This window comes from Aphelocoma coerulescens, chromosome 13, assembly GCF_041296385.1.
Source record: "Aphelocoma coerulescens isolate FSJ_1873_10779 chromosome 13, UR_Acoe_1.0, whole genome shotgun sequence".
In the NCBI taxonomy this organism is placed as follows: Eukaryota; Metazoa; Chordata; class Aves; order Passeriformes; family Corvidae; genus Aphelocoma; species Aphelocoma coerulescens.
The window spans coordinates 11,350,457-11,369,467 of NC_091027.1; the positions used below are offsets into that span (position 1 = coordinate 11,350,457).

The 19,011-nt window shown below is 42.8% G+C and overlaps 2 protein-coding genes across 3 annotated transcripts in view; one reads left to right on the forward strand and one right to left on the reverse strand.

Annotated features, from left to right (window-relative positions):
- The first annotated feature begins 1,714 nt into the window (after positions 1 to 1,714).
- On the forward strand, positions 1,715 to 9,304 carry CCNI2 (cyclin I family member 2). Its single transcript, XM_069028537.1, is given in 7 exon segments — positions 1,715 to 1,828; positions 3,107 to 3,241; positions 4,224 to 4,296; positions 5,425 to 5,567; positions 6,596 to 6,826; positions 7,676 to 7,862; positions 7,905 to 9,304. Coding segments are annotated over 7 exon segments (1,047 nt in total). The 3' UTR covers positions 8,069 to 9,304.
- A 3,204-nt stretch (positions 9,305 to 12,508) lies between these two features.
- Positions 12,509 to 19,011, reverse strand: part of SEPTIN8 (septin 8) — a 43,984-nt gene continuing 37,481 nt past the window's right edge. Inside the window, exon 10 of one of the 2 annotated variants that reach the window (XM_069028534.1) lies at positions 12,509 to 13,869. In XM_069028534.1, the coding sequence (XP_068884635.1) occupies positions 13,815 to 13,869 (55 nt within the window). In that variant the 3' untranslated portion in view covers positions 12,509 to 13,814. Of the gene's footprint in view, positions 13,870 to 15,429; positions 18,375 to 19,011 lie in introns of those variants that run through there. The other variant, XM_069028535.1, reaches the window with a different exon arrangement.

Below are 19,011 nucleotides of genomic sequence, written 5' to 3' on the forward strand. Positions count from 1 at the left end.
CATTCCCTCAGCCCCAGGTGTGTGTCACCAGGTGAGTCAGGAAGCTTGAGGACCAGGCGTTCAGTAAACAGTCTCTTTGCTTTTTACATGCTGCCATGGTGTTACTCAGAGCTGTGCTGCATGCACAGATTCATGGACTAATAATTTAGCACCAAAAAATGTATAACCCAAGGGGCTGGTGAGAGAACAGAGAGTCGTGTGTAGGTAGGCAAAGCGGAGGAACGAGAAAAGGTTTAACATAAAATATTGGAACCAGCTTCCCACAGAAAATGCTGCAGGAGGAAAACAAAGGGATCCAGGAGCTGAGGGGAAAGTTGAGACATAGAGAGATCCTGGGTGGAAGAAAACATAGGGTGAAAACACGGATGCTGGAAAAGAGGCCCAGTCCTGAGAGGGAACAAGGGTGCATATGCTCCATGAAACACAGAGAAAAAAATACCTCCTGTGACTGGAAGGCAAATAGGTCCTGGCAGGTGCTGGGATTGTGTGGATACAGCAAATGCGTGCCCACGTCGAAGAGAAGGGGCAGTACATCTGTCAAGGCAATAACCGATGCCAGAGAAGGGGGCAGGCGGATTTGGGGGCTATGCTGAAGGTTACGGTGTTTATCACCGTGGCAGAATTTCATCCCGATCCCAGGAGCGCTTTGCCTGGAACAATGATCTCTGTGCAGATGAGACAGACCCACACGGGCTGAGACAGTGCTCACTTGGGATGGACCCCCCCCCGCTACATAAGAGTAAACTTCTCAGTGCATCAAACCGGTCAGATAAATAATCTCCAGCTTTCCCTCTGCTGAAACGGTCCGAGTTTGGATGCTCTGACATCCAGTGGCAGACGAAGTTAAAGTCATATATGGTTCCTGCTTTCAGGGAAGCATCACAGAGCTCCAGCTTTAGAAATGGAGAGCGATTTCCAGAGGATTCATGTCACTTAGAGTTTTTTAATGAAACTGCTGAGATAATGGTGTGAGCTTCAAGAAAAAAAACGGTGAGGAAGCCCACATTCACCACTCTTTGGAAAGAAAAGCAGGAATTTTATATATAGTAACATCTTTTTTCTGTTGTTAAAGAGACACAAAAATGTAAGCCTTGAAATAGTTTCAGGCTGGATGTTCTCACTCACTTGGTACTGATATGATTCAGAGATGTTTATGTCCTGTAAATACTCTCCTTAGTCCGTCTGGAGAGTGGGATTTCCAAAGTGGTATCTCCAAAGATTAAACTGCTCTGAAGAAAAGTTTTAATTGGGAATTAATAAACCTCCTAATAACAGTCGTCTTTGAGCCTTTGTATGGAAACCATAAGGCTCTGTTTGCCAGACACAGAAATCAGGTAATAACAGGTTGCAATGTAATAGCTCTGCAAATGGAGAGCCAAACGTGTGAAACAGGATAAATGGAGTAATCTGGACTGCTCGACCCAAGGTTTTTCAAGCCATTACACAGCCCAGGAGGGAAAAAGCTGGACTGTGATGTTGTTCAGCTATCTGACATGTTTTCTTTCATTAGGAACTTCCAGGGAAAATGCATATCAGGATTGCTCTGTCTGCAAACAAACAAGTCCTGTGGCTGCTCCTCAGTTCTCAGTGCTGGAAAGGCATCAAAAGAGGAAATCATACTTAGTACAAGGAGCTGGGATGTTGTTTTATAATTTTGTTTGTTTGTTTATTTTTGTCAGTGACTCCCATCATGAAACAGGCTCAAACAGCTGCCATGAAGTGTCCTGGACATATAGAGAGCTCACAACTTGCCTTTTTTCTGGAAAATGCCTTAGCCAGAGAGGCCAGGATTTGGAAAGTGCCAGTTTTCCAGAATCTCACCCTGAAGGTATCCTCCCCTGTCCCCTTTGGAATTTTCTAAAGAACCCTGCAGAGGTGCAGTGCTGGTCATGCCATCTGACTCATCGGAATGTAAAAGTCAACCCTCATGGACTAGGCTCAAGGAATGGAGGAGGAGGAGGGTCTGTATTTGTCCCATTTTTCATTTTATTGATGTCTTGTATAAAACAGGGGCTTCGCATTTTGTTCTGGCTCAGTCAGAACAGTAGTAGTTTTGGGAAATGTGAAATAGTTTGGGGTAATGTGGTAGAGCAGGTAAGAGCAGCCAATCAACAGTAAAACCACAAATTTGGCATTCTAATTGTGTTCAGCACTATTCTGTGAATTCCATCTGTTCCATTCCATTCCAAGCTACCTTAGAAAGCTACAAGACTCCATGGCCTCTTTGTACAATTCAAACAGTTTTTCTTGGCTGTTTCTGTAAGAGCATCAGAACCATGGAAGAATGCACAGAAGTGCCTTGACAGTCTTGTCTCTTTTTTGAAATAGTGTAGAAATGCTACTTTTTACCAAGTATTTTTACTACCAAATTAAGCAAAATAGTGAAACAGATAATGTGATGAGTAATATTAAACAAGTTGGTGGTTAGTGTTGTCTGTTCTGTGTAGCTGCTTGGCCCTTTCACTTCTCCTACAACAATGTTCAGGTGTGTTCCACGGCTCCTGGGTGCCATTGTTATGGCAGTCAAGGTCCTCCCTCTCACCTGAATGCAACTTCAAATAAGATATAAGAAAGAAAAAGCTCAGTACATTTTGCCATGTACCTTTGGGGAGTCACAAACCTATTTCTGATCCCAACAATTAGCAAATCCAAGGGCTGTTAAAACTCTTGCAGAGTAAATCAAAATCTGCTCCTGACTCCAGTTTCTCGGTTGAGGCTGGCTGAGTGAAACATGTGCTGCATCGAGGCTTCAGTTTTCCCAGGGTGGGAATAACGAGCACATTCATGACCTTGTTTATAAGAGCTCTGTTTGGGAAGGCTACTATTCCCTACTCAGTGCTCCAGTACAATCCAGTACCAGGCCTGCGTAAGCACAGCTAGAGCCAGACTGGATGTGCAACAGGAGTGAGTGCTTTAAACTGGTCCAAAATGTGCCCATTCCCTCACCTCTGTGGACACAACCGACAACTTCCTTCATTTCAAGCCTCCAGCCATCTCAAATGCTAATTAGAGCACTTAAAAAGACTTTCGTGTTCCTTTGGAGATATGTTAACAAAATCATCAAAGCACTAACTGTATTTTTCTTCTAACTTTTCCTTCCCCTAAGGGCACAGGTATCTCTCTGTCGGGTTACAAAAAAGCAGTTGTCTGGATTGCAGAAATCAGCTCCCAGATCCAGTTTTACCCAGAAACGTTTGCCTTAGCCACCAGCATCTTCAATAGGCTGCTGGCATCAGTAAAGGTGAGATCTCTGTCAGCTTTTCCCTGGATAGATTACTGACTGAGAGTGTAAGGAGCATGTAATCAGTTTATAGACAAAGCAGGGACTGTGCTTGGCAGAAGATTTAGGGAGCAGTCAGGGTCGTTGCTGGGGAAGGCCATTTAGCAAATATATATACATATATATATATATATATATATATATATATACACACATATGAACTTGAGTGTTTGATGAGGTTGCACTGACATACAGTCCTCATTAGAATTGTTTATGTGCACTTAGTCCAACTGCTGTGGTAAGTACAAAGAACTCATCTGGTTTTCTCTGCTAAACAGAAATTATTCACATTATCACTTTTAATATTCTGGTTTTTAAACTACTATTTTTAATTAAACTGTGGGGCTGATCTTTTCTGCCACTGAAGCTACAGCAAAGGTAGGAGTTGAGCTGAGCTTTGCAGCTCCCAATTCTATTTAGGTTGATACTGGCATATAGAATCACAGAATCATTAAGCTTGGAAAAGGCCTCTAAGATCATCAAGTCCAACTTTTCACTGATCACCACCTTGTCAACTAAACCATAGTATTAAGTGCCACATCCAGTAGTTTCTTGAACACCTCCAGGGATGGTGACTCCCTCACCTCCCTGGGAAGCCTGTTCCAATGTTTAATAACCCCTTCCATGAAGAAATTCTTCCTGAAGTCCAACCTGAACCAATATCTGAAAGTGAGAAGAGGAGCAACATTGCAATGTAAATACTGTGGCATTGCATAGTCTAAAAATTGTGAAATATATGAATAAAAATGGCACCTATAAGAGGATTTATTTTGCTTCACTTTGAATTTCCTTGTTCTGTTTCCAGCTTCTGTAGCTACACTAATTCAGAAGCAACTGTAACCTAAATGAAAGTTTGAAACTTGTGTACGTATCATAGAATGACAATTATTTTGCCCAAGACTCTTTCTCTTCTTTACTCAGCGTTTTCTTCTTCTCCCTTCAGGCCCAATTAGAATTTCTGCAGTGCATTGCGATTTCCTGCCTTGTCCTTGCAGCAAAAACCAATGAAGATGAAGGCAGTATGTTTCATTTTAAACACACTAAAAGTTGTTCATGTTTCCAGGTCTTTCAACAACTTGGACATAATGGAAAAGTGTTAATTTTTTTACCATATGTAGTCCTTAAGGGGTGAGAGTAGCATTTTCAGGCCCGTTTCATTGTTGCTCTGAAGAATTGTGACATTTACAGATGAAGAACTTGTTTTTGTTTATGTCATGGATGTGTTTCTCTCCTGCCCCCAAACCTCTCTCCTCTTTCAGAATCCATGGCTCACAGTAGAGCTTAGTCTGGGGGGACAGTCAAGATGTACATCAGAGGGCTGCAATTCCCATGCTATAGCTTCTGGGAGGGCACAGCAGGTGTGACAGAGTAGAACAGAGGTTCTTCAGAGGAAGCTTTAAATAGATGAGTTTGCTTGGAGCCAAAACTGGTTTCTGAACCTGGTGAGGAACTGACTCAGGTTTGCACTTCAAGATGAGCAAGTAAAGTCAGCAGCCAGTGAGAAATTACACAGGATAATGTGTAATTGCACAGCAGAAATGCAGTGATAGACTTCTGTAGGCATTTACAAGCAGTAGCCAAAAGCATTTCAGATTGCATTCCTCTTCTTTTCTTCCTTATGCTTTGCAAAAGAAGAAGAAACCCAGGAGCTGGAGTCAGACATACACATCTCTTCAAACAGCCACTGCTGTAGTGAAATGTTCTTCACAGCCTTTCTTAGGTGGCCTTACACTGAGGTTATTGTTCTTTTCCTCTCCACTACAAAGGAGAAGCTGAGTCAATGACCACAGGAAACAAGGGAACCACAGCAGGCCCTGTAAACCTGGCTGACAGGAGGCTTCCTCTGAGCAAAACTAATGGTAGCAGGGAAGGTGCATCACTGATGCCACAGTGGGGAGGATCACAGTGACCCAGGGGGCTCAGGGCATTATTCTTGCTGTGGGCTGGGTCTGCAGCAGCTGCCCTGGGGTGAGCAGAGACCACTCTTCATTTAGGAACAAGGTCTCCTGGATGAGCATTCTCCTTAACATAAATTTGTTTAAACTTGCTAGATCCCTTCACAATATAGAGAAGCACACGCAGCACTGTGTAGGACGTTGGTTTCTTTATTTTTTTTTTTTTTTAATTTTTAAAAATTTTTTTACAGGTAATACCATCGGTGCAGATACTAGCAGTGCAAAGCAGGTGTAAACACTTTCCAGCTGAGATCTTGAGAATGGAAAAAATTATACTGGATAAGCTTCAGTGGGATCTTTACACAGCAACACCAATGGATTTCTTAAACATTGTAAGCACTACATTTTGCAAATTTTTTTTCTTTAAAGAAACAACTCCTTATCAAACAAGACTAAAAAACACAGATGTGCACACACACACCCATACATCCTTCCCAAGATGCTTGGCAAACTACCTATTTCTACCTATCTACAAGTCTTTTAAAGAATATTAGAGTAATTTTCTTTTTAAATTTATTTTTTTATTTTTCTACTATTTAAAACCTTCTATTTTGCTCCAAAAAAATTACTCATATCTTTAAAGGACAACTGAATGGACATTAAAAAGATTCTCATAATGCACAACCATATGCCTTCTTTATTTTTTTTTAAATACAGGCTGCAAAAATATTTCTAACTATTCCCCTTCTATTAGTACTGTACATAGAAAGCTGTCAGAGCTTTGCTACATTTCACACACAGGTTTTTTCTTAAACCATTTTCCTTTTCATCCCACTAATTATTCATTTATGCAATGAGACTACCCTGATCTGGCACTTAGTTCACATTGCAGTTACTAAGCATTTAATATAAACAATTAAACTTTGTCTTCAAGAAACGATCATGTGCTAGTAAGGCAAAATTCATGTGATATGAACACATCCTGGATCCTTTTTTTTAAGGTTATGTGCAAATATCAAGCCATTTTAGGCTGCTGATTGTGAAAACTGCTTTTGTAGGTGCTTGTTTCCTCAGTAAATTCAGAGTGCAGTATTACTGGTTTTACTGGATTTGGAGCTGCTGTCCTGAATTGAATCTCCTGGACAGCAGTCTGGATAATGTAGAAGCCTCAGAAATTGTTAGGAAACACAGACCTCATACATTCATTATCAGCTCAAAAAAACAGTTCAATGATTGGCAAGTACGAACACAAAACACAAAGAAAAAGGTGGGGGAAGCCTTCAAGTTTCCTGATATGAGATGAAATTACTCTGTACTTCTGGGTGATGACATGAAAACATATAAACTTCACTAACCTCTGCTTTTCATATATATATGTGTGTGTATATATATATATATGTACACTTTATCTTCTCTGCAGTTCCATGCCATGGTGATGTCCAGCTGGCCCCATCTCCCACCCAGACTGCCTCAGAGGAATCCTTCCCTCCACGTTGCACTCTTGACCAAGCAGCTGCAGCACTGTATGGCCTGCCACCAACTCGTGCAGTTTAAGGGCTCCACGTTGGCTTTGGTGATCATCACCTTGGAGCTGGAGAGGCAAACTCCTGGTTGGTTTCCTGTTATTACTGATCTGCTAAAAAAAGCACAGGTAGGAAGCAAAATGGCCTTTGGTCACAAATCCTGAAGGCAGGACATGATAAATGAATAAAGCTATGTGTATTTACAGCCAATATTGCACTTCAGCAGCTCCTGAGACTTGTGTCCTGATTCTGCCTTTGCTGCAGACCTTGCTGGTGCTAACAAAATGGAACAAAAATGCAGTTCAGGTGTGGGACTGGGAAGAAGGACATCCCTTTGGCAGGGAAGGGAGGGTTCCAAATTCTTGGCCACAGATAGCTCTCTGCATCCTGAGCCAGGAGGAATTCTCTCATGATGGGAGAGTCTGAGAGCACCTAGAAATCTGCCCAGTTTCCTCAGCCTCCCACTGAACATTAAGAAAACTTTGAAGTACAGTCACATTGCTCTTAAAATATAATCAGTTTGACTTCTAATGATTCAAGACAAGCTCTATTTTTTTCCTTCTTCCTTTCTTTTTTAAAGCTTTCCCCCAGTTTCATAAAACACATGCCTTTTAAGAGAGCACACTTACAGGGCTAAAGACCCAGGATGTCAGCTTGCCATCCACCCATTTAAGGTCTTGAATTTGTCTGAAATAACCTGGTCTCCTGCTGTCCCTGCTGCCTGTTATTTCCCAGAAAGAGGAAGCACTTGCCTGCCTTCTGTGTAGTAGAAGGAGTAGTAGTAGTTACAGAAGTAGCTACCAGGAGCTCCTGGGTAAGTGTTTTCCATCAGTATCAACAGCATATTGCTGCTATGCATCTACTGAAGCATGCAGCCTGTCCCCACCCTCCCCCTAATTAAAAAGTGACAGAAGCAGTGGCCAGACAAGAGAGTCATTTATCCAGAACTTACAATAAACCTGCATCTTTCTTTACAGGTGAACAGCGCTGAATTCATCCACTGCAAAGAGCTTGTGGATCAAGAGTTAATGTGCTTGCAGCCACCCAATACTGTTTATATTTTCTATCCCATCAGCCAAACTGCAGGGCCATCCCAAGGCAAGGCTACCCTGCCATCACCCTTCTGAATGGAAGAGTTCCCATGAAGGGAGGTTGAGGGTCGCTGTAAACCAGCCTGTTTCAGCACCTTTCATACCTACTACACAGCCCAAGTTCCTGATCAAACCATTGAGACTGAAGAATGCTGTGATGGATTCAGACACCTGCACAGTGAGGATGAGGAAGTAAGTGCTGGGAGGATGAACAGAGGAGGCTCATGCCCTCAACTGAGCTGCCTCTGCCCTCCCTTACAGGCACCCGAAAAGGACTAGTGGAAAATTATTGCCTTGGAAGCAGCACCTGCAGAACCAGCAGGTCCCAGCAAACAGAACAGCCAAAACAACAGGGGAGAAGTGTCACTGTGCTTCTCAGAGGATAAAGACAGCTGGTATTATCAGTCTATTTTTTATGTCCTCCCCAAGCAATGTGTGCTACCCCTCAGTTTTAACATTATGTAAAGACAGAAAGCTGGGGAGAGAAGGGACTTGGTCATAGTCCTTCAACCCAGGGATCCAGCTGGCAGGCAGCTACAGACTGCATGGAGAACCAAATGCCTCAGAGTTTATTTTTAAAATAGCCATGATGAAGTTTGACAGATTGAGCCTTTCATCCAGCTCACACCATTGTTCTCTCATTAGAGCTAATCTGACTTGGTCCATGGGAGCCTGAACAGGAGCTGCTGTCGAGGAATGGGCAGCCTCCACTGCTGCCTCTGCAAGAGCTCTCAGATGGAGCCAAGCATCATTTTGATTCACCAGTGAGAAGCCTGAATCAAACTTCCAGTTTTCCTTAAGGCCTTACCTTGTAATCCAGGGGTCTGGGATCTGTGGTTCTTCCTGGTTAAACCATTACAGACTCAATCACAGTTCCTATGAAATGTGGGAAATCACTTCTTGTCTACAATCACCATTGCTTTGGGCTCTTACCAACCAGCATGTGCTGCTCAGGGTTTTTAACATTTATGCTGTCTTACCAGACTAGACAATATGAAATGCCTTTAATTCCCCTCCACCACTACAACCACATTATTTCTTACAAACTGCTTAATCTTCATAGCAAAGTGGTTTCACAAAGGTCAGATTAAACCACTCTTACACTTTTAAAAACCAGCCTCACACATCCTTTTAAAATTTGTGGGGGTTTTGCTTTAAACAATAGGCATTTTTAGGTGATTGTTACCCTAGCTTGAAGGTATAATCCAGCCAGTATGGGATGGGCAACAGCACCACACCTGCCATCCTGTCATGAACAGGAGAGGCTTTCATATGGACTGGCACAGGCTAAATACTGAGCAGGTGTCTCATGTAATGACATGGAAAAAATAACTTGGAGACAGAGATGGGACAGGAGCAAGCAACATAGCAACCCTCATGCTATGTAACAGCAGAGCTCATCAGTGCAAGAAGAAAGTTTCTGGCCTTGTCCCCCCTTCCTCGTTGTCTTATCTTGTAGGAGAGGCATTCCTGAATGCCAGCCTTGCAGAACTGATGTGCTGAGCAGCTGCTCACACTTTCTCAAGTGTTAAATTTGCCAGATTGGGTTCTGAGAACACAGCGAGCTCTGTGTGTGCAGGGAGAAAGCCATGCTGCTCTTTAAACCACAAAGGAAATGCCCAAGTGTTCCAGTAACATCCAGTATTGGAGACTTAGTGCAAATAGCATGTGTGAGCAGACATGACTTGAACCTGCAGTGAAACCCACAGAATTCCCATGAATCAGATCAAAGCTACCTCAAGCTGTGGATGCTGTGCTAAGGAGGGGCTCTGAGCAGGCCGGGGATGCTGCAGGAGCAGGACTCAGGGCTGGGTTAGACCAGATGAGGTTTGTGAGGTCCCCACATACTTGGGGGCCAGGCAGCAGCATGCTTGGGACATGGTATTTACTCATTCAATCACAGGGGAGGTTTTCATGTAATGGTAGGGCTCTTCCCTCCTTCTGAGCAGTACCTTCCTTTTCTCTCACAAGCTGTGACTTGACTGCCTGGCTTTTGGGAGGAGGCGAGTTGTCTTTTACAGTTTCCACTAAATAAAACATAAGCTTGGTCTGCCTGTTCTCTGTGGCCCTGGAATAGCCCAGCTGAAAGGTGATGCCCACACTGATCCCTGCAGAAAACTGGGCTGTGTGATGGGCTCTGCTTCCCTCCCATCCATTTGCCCTATCTCAAGCATTGTCACCAGCTGCATTTACCTGTGGAAATGCCAGCAGAAAAGTTGTACATGCAGTAATTAACATGTTGTAACTTTACACCACAATAATCATAACCTCATGTTTTCCCCACAGCTTTGAGCCTATGTATATAGTTCTTGCCTATAAGTTGGATGATGTGTTAAAACCCATGAACAAACTTGCTTTTCAAAATCCCTGCAGATCTCTATGATCAGCATTGAAAAGTATACATTAACAGGAGTTAATTCTAAAAGATAAAGGCAGTACTGGAAGGCCCATCAGGGCTCCGTGTTCCCAGTCAGAGTGCAAGATGCCACACTGGGATGAGAACTGTTCACTTGGAGCCTACCTGCACTCCCAGGACACACTGCTGCTTCTCTGGCACCACAGCTCCCTCCCACATGCCTATTCCAGCACTGTAGTTACCATGGACAAACAAGTACTTTTATCTTGGCTCCAACCGGTTAAAAATGTCACTTACCTTTGCATTCCTGCCATCGCTCAGAATGGAGCTTCCTACCCCAAAGAACGAGCTGCCAGCTACAGGAAGGAGCTGCTCTTGCACAGGACCATTCTTGTTACAGAAAGCACTTTTTGGATAGTGAGAACAGCACCAAATCTCTTTTGTTTCTTGCAGAACAGAGTTGGAAGCTTTAATACCTTTCCCCTCCCTGCCTGGACAAGTAATGAGTGACAAGATGAACACTCCCCATACACAGCAGTGGCAGGAACAATTATTTTGTCCAGCCCGTTTCAGAGAGGATGACATCTCACCTGTTTATTTATAATAAACACAAGTTTATTCCAACTGCAGCTCAACTCACCACTGTGGATCCCATTTGCTACACACCAGTTACTGGTGAAAATGTGCCAGATTCAGTGAGTGCTGGCACAGGTCTCATGTGGTTATGGCTAGCTCTGTGAGGATTGTTGTTTTGGGGAATATTCACTCCCAGGAAAATTACAGAGAATGCTCATATTTTCAAAGAGCTCTGACCTAGTAAGGTCCCTTCCCTTGGGGAATCATGGCCCAGGTGAGGCACACCTCTCAAACCCAGACTCCTCTTCTTGTTGCCTCAATTCAGGCCAGATTTCCAGATGCCTGAAGCTACCACCACCTTGTAAACAAAGCTGCAATTAAACCTAAAATCCCCTATGGTAAGCACCCACTGAACTGTTTTCTGTGGCTGTTTTAAACCACCTATGGAAACAGCAAAGCATTTCAGATCCTCCCATCCACCACAATATCCCCCATTCATAACCCCCACCAAAAGGAACCATGTCACTTCTCATGCAGTCGCCCAGGCACCATTACAGGTGAGGATAGAGCGTCCCCATTTCAAGGCAGCACTCACTGGGATGTTTCTGACAATAAACCTGACTTGGTGTCACTACTTATGGAGGGTAGGTGATGACCTAGGAGAAGAGTTCATTTACACAGCTGCACAATTAAAGGAACTCCTGTGGTCAGAGAATTGATCAAGAGACAAGAAAACTGCAAAGGGAAGAGTAATGCAATAGCTACACCTCATTTGTGGGGCTGCATCTATAAAGTTGTTGGGTTTTTTCTCCTGCTAATTAACTTTAGTGTTAATTCAATTTGAACAGTACTTACAGTTCAATTCTTTAGGAAGACAGAAAAGTGCACTGAGATGGAGAGATGCATTAACTTCCAGCAGGTCTCAGAGCCCCTTTCCATTCCTCCTCAGCAAGGCATGCAACTGGAATTCCCCTGGTGACCCAACTATGGTCACGACAAACTGAACTTAATCAAATCTTCCAAGCAATTTCGAAAAAGAACGAAAAACTTCTATTCCCCATTAACCTATCCAGCTGGGAATCTAACTTGACAAAAGCTATAAGCGGGATGAAAGCTTTGCCAAAGAAATTAGAGTGGCTGGCCTCAAAAGGGAACACAAGCAAGTTTAAAACAGTCATCAAAGCAGCAGCAAAGGCTGTTTCATAGCTCAGCCTGATGGTCAGACACAGCCTCAGCTTTCCCCCATTCTGTGCAGGGCATCACAGACATGGAGACAGACAGAGCCCTCCTAAGAGGACTTCCAACTCTGAATTCATTGGCCCCCAAGACACAGCTGTGTCAGACCCTGGTGCTTCCCACTTGGTCCCACTTCTCCTGACACAAGTGGTGCCTCATCCCTGCCCACTGCGGCAGCAGGAACAGGCAGGGATGAAGAACATGGGATGAACATGTTTGTCATGGGGTTTCATCCCTAATGCCTGCAAGTGGCAGGAGTCTCCACAGCTTCTCCACGTGCCCAGTTTAGTCCTTTTCAGGCCATATACCTGTTACAGCTGCAATCTATTTCCTAGTTCTAATTTATGTTAAGGGCATCCAGAGGGTTCAGAGACTGTCAGGTACCACACATCCTAGGCACAGGCACTCAGTGCCTGGGGCAGTTAGCACCTCTACACCAGCCTCTCCATCTCTTGGGGGGTTACAGAGACAAAATGTCCTCAGCGGAAGCCTCAGAGGGCTCCTGTCACATCCACCCACTTCCTGTTCTCAGCCTTTGTCCCACTGCAGTCACACCACCCAGCACAAGGTAGGGGCAGAGGGTGAGACTTCCTTTAAACCTCCTGCCAAGGACTGGCTTTTGGCCACTCCTACCCTCCCAGCACCAGGGCAGTGGGGAAAGCAGCAGCCTGGAAAAAGGGAAGGAGACTGGGGACAGCAGCTGCAAAGACATAGGGGTGCAAAGGGGACATGACACTTTAATCACAGGGCAACAGAGTTAACAAGGGGAAACTGGGATCACAGAGGGTTGGGAATTTGGACAGAGGACATTGTTCTGGTTATACCTGGTGTACAAACCATGGTTTTAACAGATGTTTGTTAAACAAGTCAGTTTTGTTTTTATTAAACCCAACTTTGGTACAGATAATTCCTGAGATTCATTTACAAGGTTCTTTAAAACAAAGAAACTGGGGCCTCTCCCTGTTCCTGTGTGAAGTTACTGGTGGCACAGATATCACACTTTGTTTTTCCCCTTTCCTTTTTTTAAAAAAAGTATTTTTGTCAGGGGAAGTCAGTCTGTTACAAACACTGAACTCACACCAGGAACACCGAGTCTCCCGTTTTAAACCATTTCCCCTCCATTAATAGATAACATTTAGTTGTACTTTAAAATGGTTCCCTTCTCACCCATCACATCCCAGCAGGATGAGTAGAGCCTGGACTGGCCAGGCAGAGTTACCTGGCCCTGAAGCAGCAGGTGGGAGGTGGGCAGGGAGCTCTGGGGAAGGAGTTACGGTGTGAGGCACCATGTGCAGCCCTCAGAAAACTAAAGAGATGAAGGTTGGGGCATTTTGGTTATAAAACCCATAAGTATACAGAAGCAAGCTGCACAGAAGAATTATTGCTATGAAAGGTGAGAATCCAGCTGAAAGATTAGGTATGTCAGACTAGGGATGACAGGTTAAGGACACCAGGTTCCCCAGTTACAACCCAAAACCAGACTGGAGAGGACCTGCAGGACCCTGTTACTGCGGCAGCTCAAGCAGCAAAGCTGAAAGCTCCTCACACTACCCCAGCTTTGTCCCTCATCTCTCTGGAGTCAGTCAGTGTTAACTCCTTTGGGGTAAAAGCCCCAAAATTAACATTCTTGTTTTAGCGCCAGCCATGCAGCAGCCTGAATTAGCAGTTTACCTTTTGGCAAGTATCTTGGATTTAACTTTACCAAGAAACCTGATTAAACAAAATTTTCCCCATCAAAAGACATGGTGAATTTTAGTCCTTGCTACATATTCTCTTCTGTGCAATATATTGCAAGCTTACAGGTGTAAGTACCAATTAATTTCTTCTGCATGAGATGTTTTGGCCTCAATAAATCTTCTAATTAACATATCTTCCTGTTGTTATGGAGTACGCACTGGGAAGACTAAAAAAGCTATAGAAAGAACAAAAGAGAATCAGTGTTTAAGTTTCAGTTATTTACATTAAGTAGAGACAGCATGAAAGGTCAAATCTATTGTACAGACATTTGAGTTTAAACCATTGCAACTTGGATAAGCTCTCATAGCTGCCAACATCTTGTTTGGAACTGGCAATCAGAGGATTGATTTAAAATTTTAATGAGAAAAGACTGCTGATGGAACATGAGAAATCCCAGGTGATGGAGACCTGCAGGAGCAGCCAACCAGCACACACAGCTGGAGCAGTGGCTTTGCACAGTCCTTGCCTCATTTCATCCCTCACAGCTGCACAGTTCTCCCAGTGGAACAGCTGAGGACAAGGTTGGGTTTGGGCTGTCTCCTGAAGGAAAGTACCACCATGTTCCCAGGCCTTGGCCACTGGCCTTTGGCTCTGGAACTGCAAAGCCTGGGCAGCACCTACCTCATTGCTGAGCTGCTTCTCTAACAAACCTGTGCATTTCTGCTTCTCCTCAAAGCATCTCTAGGAGCTTTGCACAAATATTAATGAATGCCCTTAACACTGCTCCTCTGGAAAGACACTTGCCAACGCACATCATCTGAATCACCAGGTCACCCATCTTTAAAAGGAACAGCTACTCCACCACCTTCGATTCCCTGAATTCTGATGTACCTGAATGCATGTGCTCCTCTCTGGTCTCCTAGATTTGGCTTTAAAACGTATTGGGACAGAAAAGGATGTAAACATTTCATACAAACCACTTGGTATCAACTACTAATTCCCTACTAAAGGTTATGCCTAAAAGATTTCCAGCTGCATATTCTTAAAAAGCTCTCAGAGGCAGCCAGGATCACCAGCCTGGTTTTGTTCTTCAAGCTGGGGCTGCAGAAAAACCTCCCACCAGAAGCACTGCTATAGCAAACACTGTGCATCAGCCAAACTTCACATTGGCTGTGTCTGAAGTGCAGCACTGATCTCAGTCCAATACCAAATAAACCCCAGAAGGACCCAAAGCTGAGTGAATATAACTTGGTACTTAGCAATGGCCCAGAGAACAGACACTGAGAATAAATCTTTGGGTAAAGCTTCAGCAGCTCTCTGAAAGCAGAGCCCCAAACTAAAACTGTGCTCTTTTGTTGGCCTTGACCTAAGTGTATAATGTTCTTCTCCAGACAAGGCACACAGCTTTGGATGCACCACCAGGAAACCTCTCCACCTCTGCTCTCTTTTCATCCTACCTTTAAATCACCTCTTTCAGCAAAGCTGCTGGTACATCTCACAAAGGAGATGTACCAACAAGCCTCAAAGTCATTCTGCCCAAACACAGATGGCTTTTGGATTAATATCTTAGAATTTCTCCCCAGATTACATAGGAAGTACATTTTTGCACACTCTATGATTAGCTAGTTGTCAATTAATTAGCTAATTATATCTTTAAATGTTCCCAATAGTCATAAGACAGGCTGTGACTGGTAAGCTTGCAATCATGACACACTATTATTTTGACAGATAATACAGAAAATTACTAGATTGCACAGAAAATAATGCACCATTAAATAAACGACACCACAAAAACTCAAAATACATGTGAGATTTAATAAAAGAAAAAAAGTACAGAGTGGAAAGAAAAGGAAGTAAAAACACCAAACCACAAACCCCAACACGCTGGGAATGACAAAGCAAAGGGATGCAGCACATCCCAGAAGGATGTGCCCCCCAGGCAGGGCCCCAAGGTGCCTCCATGGCTCCAAAACACCCCCACCATCTTCACTCCTGGGGCAGCCACCACAGCCACACATGACACCCCCCCTCAGAGACCCACAAAACACAATTTAAATTAGAAAGCAGACAACATACAGGATGGCAAATGTTTAAAGGATAAAAACTGGATCGTTTTTACCATTAATACCAATCTTTTGCAGATGAATGTATAAAACAGCTGAAAGGTGTGTAACTGAATGGTTTCAATCATTTCTGAAGGGTTTTTCTTTCACTTTTTCTAGCCTACAAGATGTATGTCTTCAGACTGGGTGAGATTAGCATCACAACATATTTGTAATTTGTTAAATAAAAATAAGATACAGAACTACCCTATATACTACAATACTTAAATCTTGTCTCAACCAAAAGGAAAAAACAAAAAACTCAGGAAAAAAATATGACTGAGTCCCCTTGGGGAGACTATGATGTTGAACAAGCAACTACAAGGACAATGGATGTCTGTCACAATATAAAGTCAAAGTAATATAATAATCATCATCATTAAAATATTGTCACATACATTCTGAATGTCTTCTTCAGAAAATGCTGTAAATTTTTCCACAATGCCCATGGATTTGAAGATTTTTACTCTTTGTTATAATAATTTTTCTTAACTACCTGTTACTCTAGGAAAAAAAGAATTGATCTCTGATGAGCCAGGGCAGAAGGAAATCATTTGCATAGATCTTGCTGGCTGCAGCATGAGATCAGGAGAGAACTATTGATTGGGAACACATTGGTGAGGCAGCTGGGTGCATACCAGTACCACCAGTTACTGTTTTATCCCAGCATTGGCCTTGAGAAGCAAAACAATGAATCAAAGAGCATTGCTTTCTCAGGCAATTAGTGCACTACAGTCTCTCTCATTAGCAAAAGATTAATAACAAATAATTTGCTTCATGATTGGTCTGTAGTCAGAGGTGAGGCATCTGTAGTCAGAGGTGAGGCAGAATTGTCTTCTTGCATGTAACAGAAGGTTGGGTTCCTTGTACATGTTTGAGAAAACAACACTAACCCTCCTAACTTTCAATAGTTACTCTTTAAAATACATCTAACCTGGAGGCACAGCCTTAAAAATTAAATGTCCAGCTTTCAGCAGATTGCCAACAAGTGCTGAATTTTTATTCTTTCAACAAAAGCCTATTCTAAAAGGTACCGATGAAATCTTTGTGAGGTTCTTTTCTACAAGCATCAAGTAACACAGTCAGTATATCAACAAAAGAGGCCAGTGTCCATAAGAAAACACAGTCTAACACCTGAGCATGTATTTAGAAAGGGGAAAAAAAAAAGCTGCTTTAATGGGATATGAGATTTAAAGAACCTCAGAATCCAGCAAAATGCTGCCCTGCAACAGCCCTGCAACAGCCCTGCAACAGCCCTGCAACAGCTCAGACCCAGGTCCTTCATCTCCCTCTGCACGGCACATCAGGAATTTCCTGACAACTTAAAGACAAGTCTTTAACAAAAAACATATCAGAAAAATCCTGTAACATTAATAACTAAATAAAAATGCACACACTCACAACTAACACTTAGCCAGCCAGTGTTTTTATAAACTCTAAAGACACTATGTGAGGGCTAATATAAAATATTTCCTTTCATTTAGCCTAGGATCTGATGGATGGATGGAATTGGGTCCAACTATTTTTCCATGACAACATAGCCAGTAACTCTCTATTCAGTTATTGCCCTGCCTAGTCACAAAATGGTTTGAGTGGAAAAAATTAATATTGATCCTAATTAGTCTTCTAAGCTGAGTTGCCCAGGAAAACAAGGCTGTGATTTCTAGGCATGAGGAGTTGTCAAAAGAAGCACCTTCTAAGAGGAACAGAGCCTGTCAGCATAAATACAGTGCACAGCTCAAGAGCAGGGGATTCTCCTTATTAGGCACATATTAGGTTTAAAGTTAAAGAGTAAAAGTAAAGATGTTGGCTTAAATAGTTTCCACAACAGCAAATACATTGGTAAGTGACAACTGAAATGTTACACAAATCCTGTAGTTCCACTTTATACAACAAACTCTTATGAAAAAACTCTCTATAAATGTTCTACTTTAGCAATAAAGAAAATTCAAAACATTGTCCCATTAATTTTATTAACCACTCTCTTTCCTTATATATATATATATATATATATATAATAAATGATGTAGAAAGTGTTTAGAGTAATTCAGGATTAAATATAGAATTACTGGAATGAGGGTTACTCTGACTAAGATTCCTGCAGAAAGCCTAAGTGTTGTGTTTCTCTACTCATTCTAAAAACTTATTTGAGAATTTTGTTAGAAAAATAAACATTTCAGCATTCTTCAGACCACTCCTCTCACTGTGCATGTACAGTGGAGGTCGATGAGCCTCCAGCAGTCACCTTGGCCAATTTAAAAAAAAAAAAAAAAAAAAAAAAAAAAAAAAAAAAAACCAGAAAGCAATTATTTAGCTGGTGGGTAAGATGAGTTCAGTTACGGTCACTTCATACACAGCTGCTCAATCACTGGGTTTAGAACAAAACATCTTACTTGAGGGATTAGTTGGCTTTGTTTAACAAAATGTACATGTAAGGTTACTTCCTGCAAACCTCCTGATAATTCTGAAAAGAAAACAGCAGATTGGAACACTGCAACCACTGGAGATGCTCATTTTCTCCTTCACTTTGGTCCACTCACACAATGTTATGAGAAGGGTCACAGGGTGGGAAACTCAAGCAACTTAACACATGAAAGCACCAAGTCCACTCTTGGCCTGAAAGCCTGTGTGTGATTAACTGAAAGAAACAAAACATAAAAAAGCATGAATTAAAGTTATGAAAATCAAACAAAAGCAAAGTGTAGCAAAATATGTTAAAACAAAAAAAGGAGGAGGAGGACAAACTGCTGGGGCAGCTGAAGACTTCAGGTGAGAGCAGCCTGGCACAGCCTGCTCGGCACCAAAACCACTTCTCTTTCCCCCAGCTTCTGCAATTCTTCCATCACCATTTTTTACTTATTAAAGCTACTAAGAACACTGTCTTGAACCAGGGATGATAAAGAGTTCAACTAGCTCTCCAAAAAATTTTACTTGAGCAGAAATCCCAAAACCCCATATTTTGAGCTAGCTCACAGGTTTGAAAAGAACAATAAAAAAACCCCAATCCAAAACCATCCTGGTGATGGTGCACCTCCTCTAGCTGTGCTTCAGAGCTAGAGTCCCCCCAGCACCATGTGGGGTCCCTCACCGTGCAGAGCTGTGGGTGCCCCTCAGACCTTTGCACACCACTGACCTGCCCCCGAGTCCTGCTCCTGACCACAGCTTGTTTCTATCACTGCCCAGAAGAGGAAGGGTCCAGACTCACATCTGAAGGTGGGCTAAACCCAGCAAAGTGCAGGAAAACTTTTTCTGCTGCAGCCAGAAGGAGCAGAGGG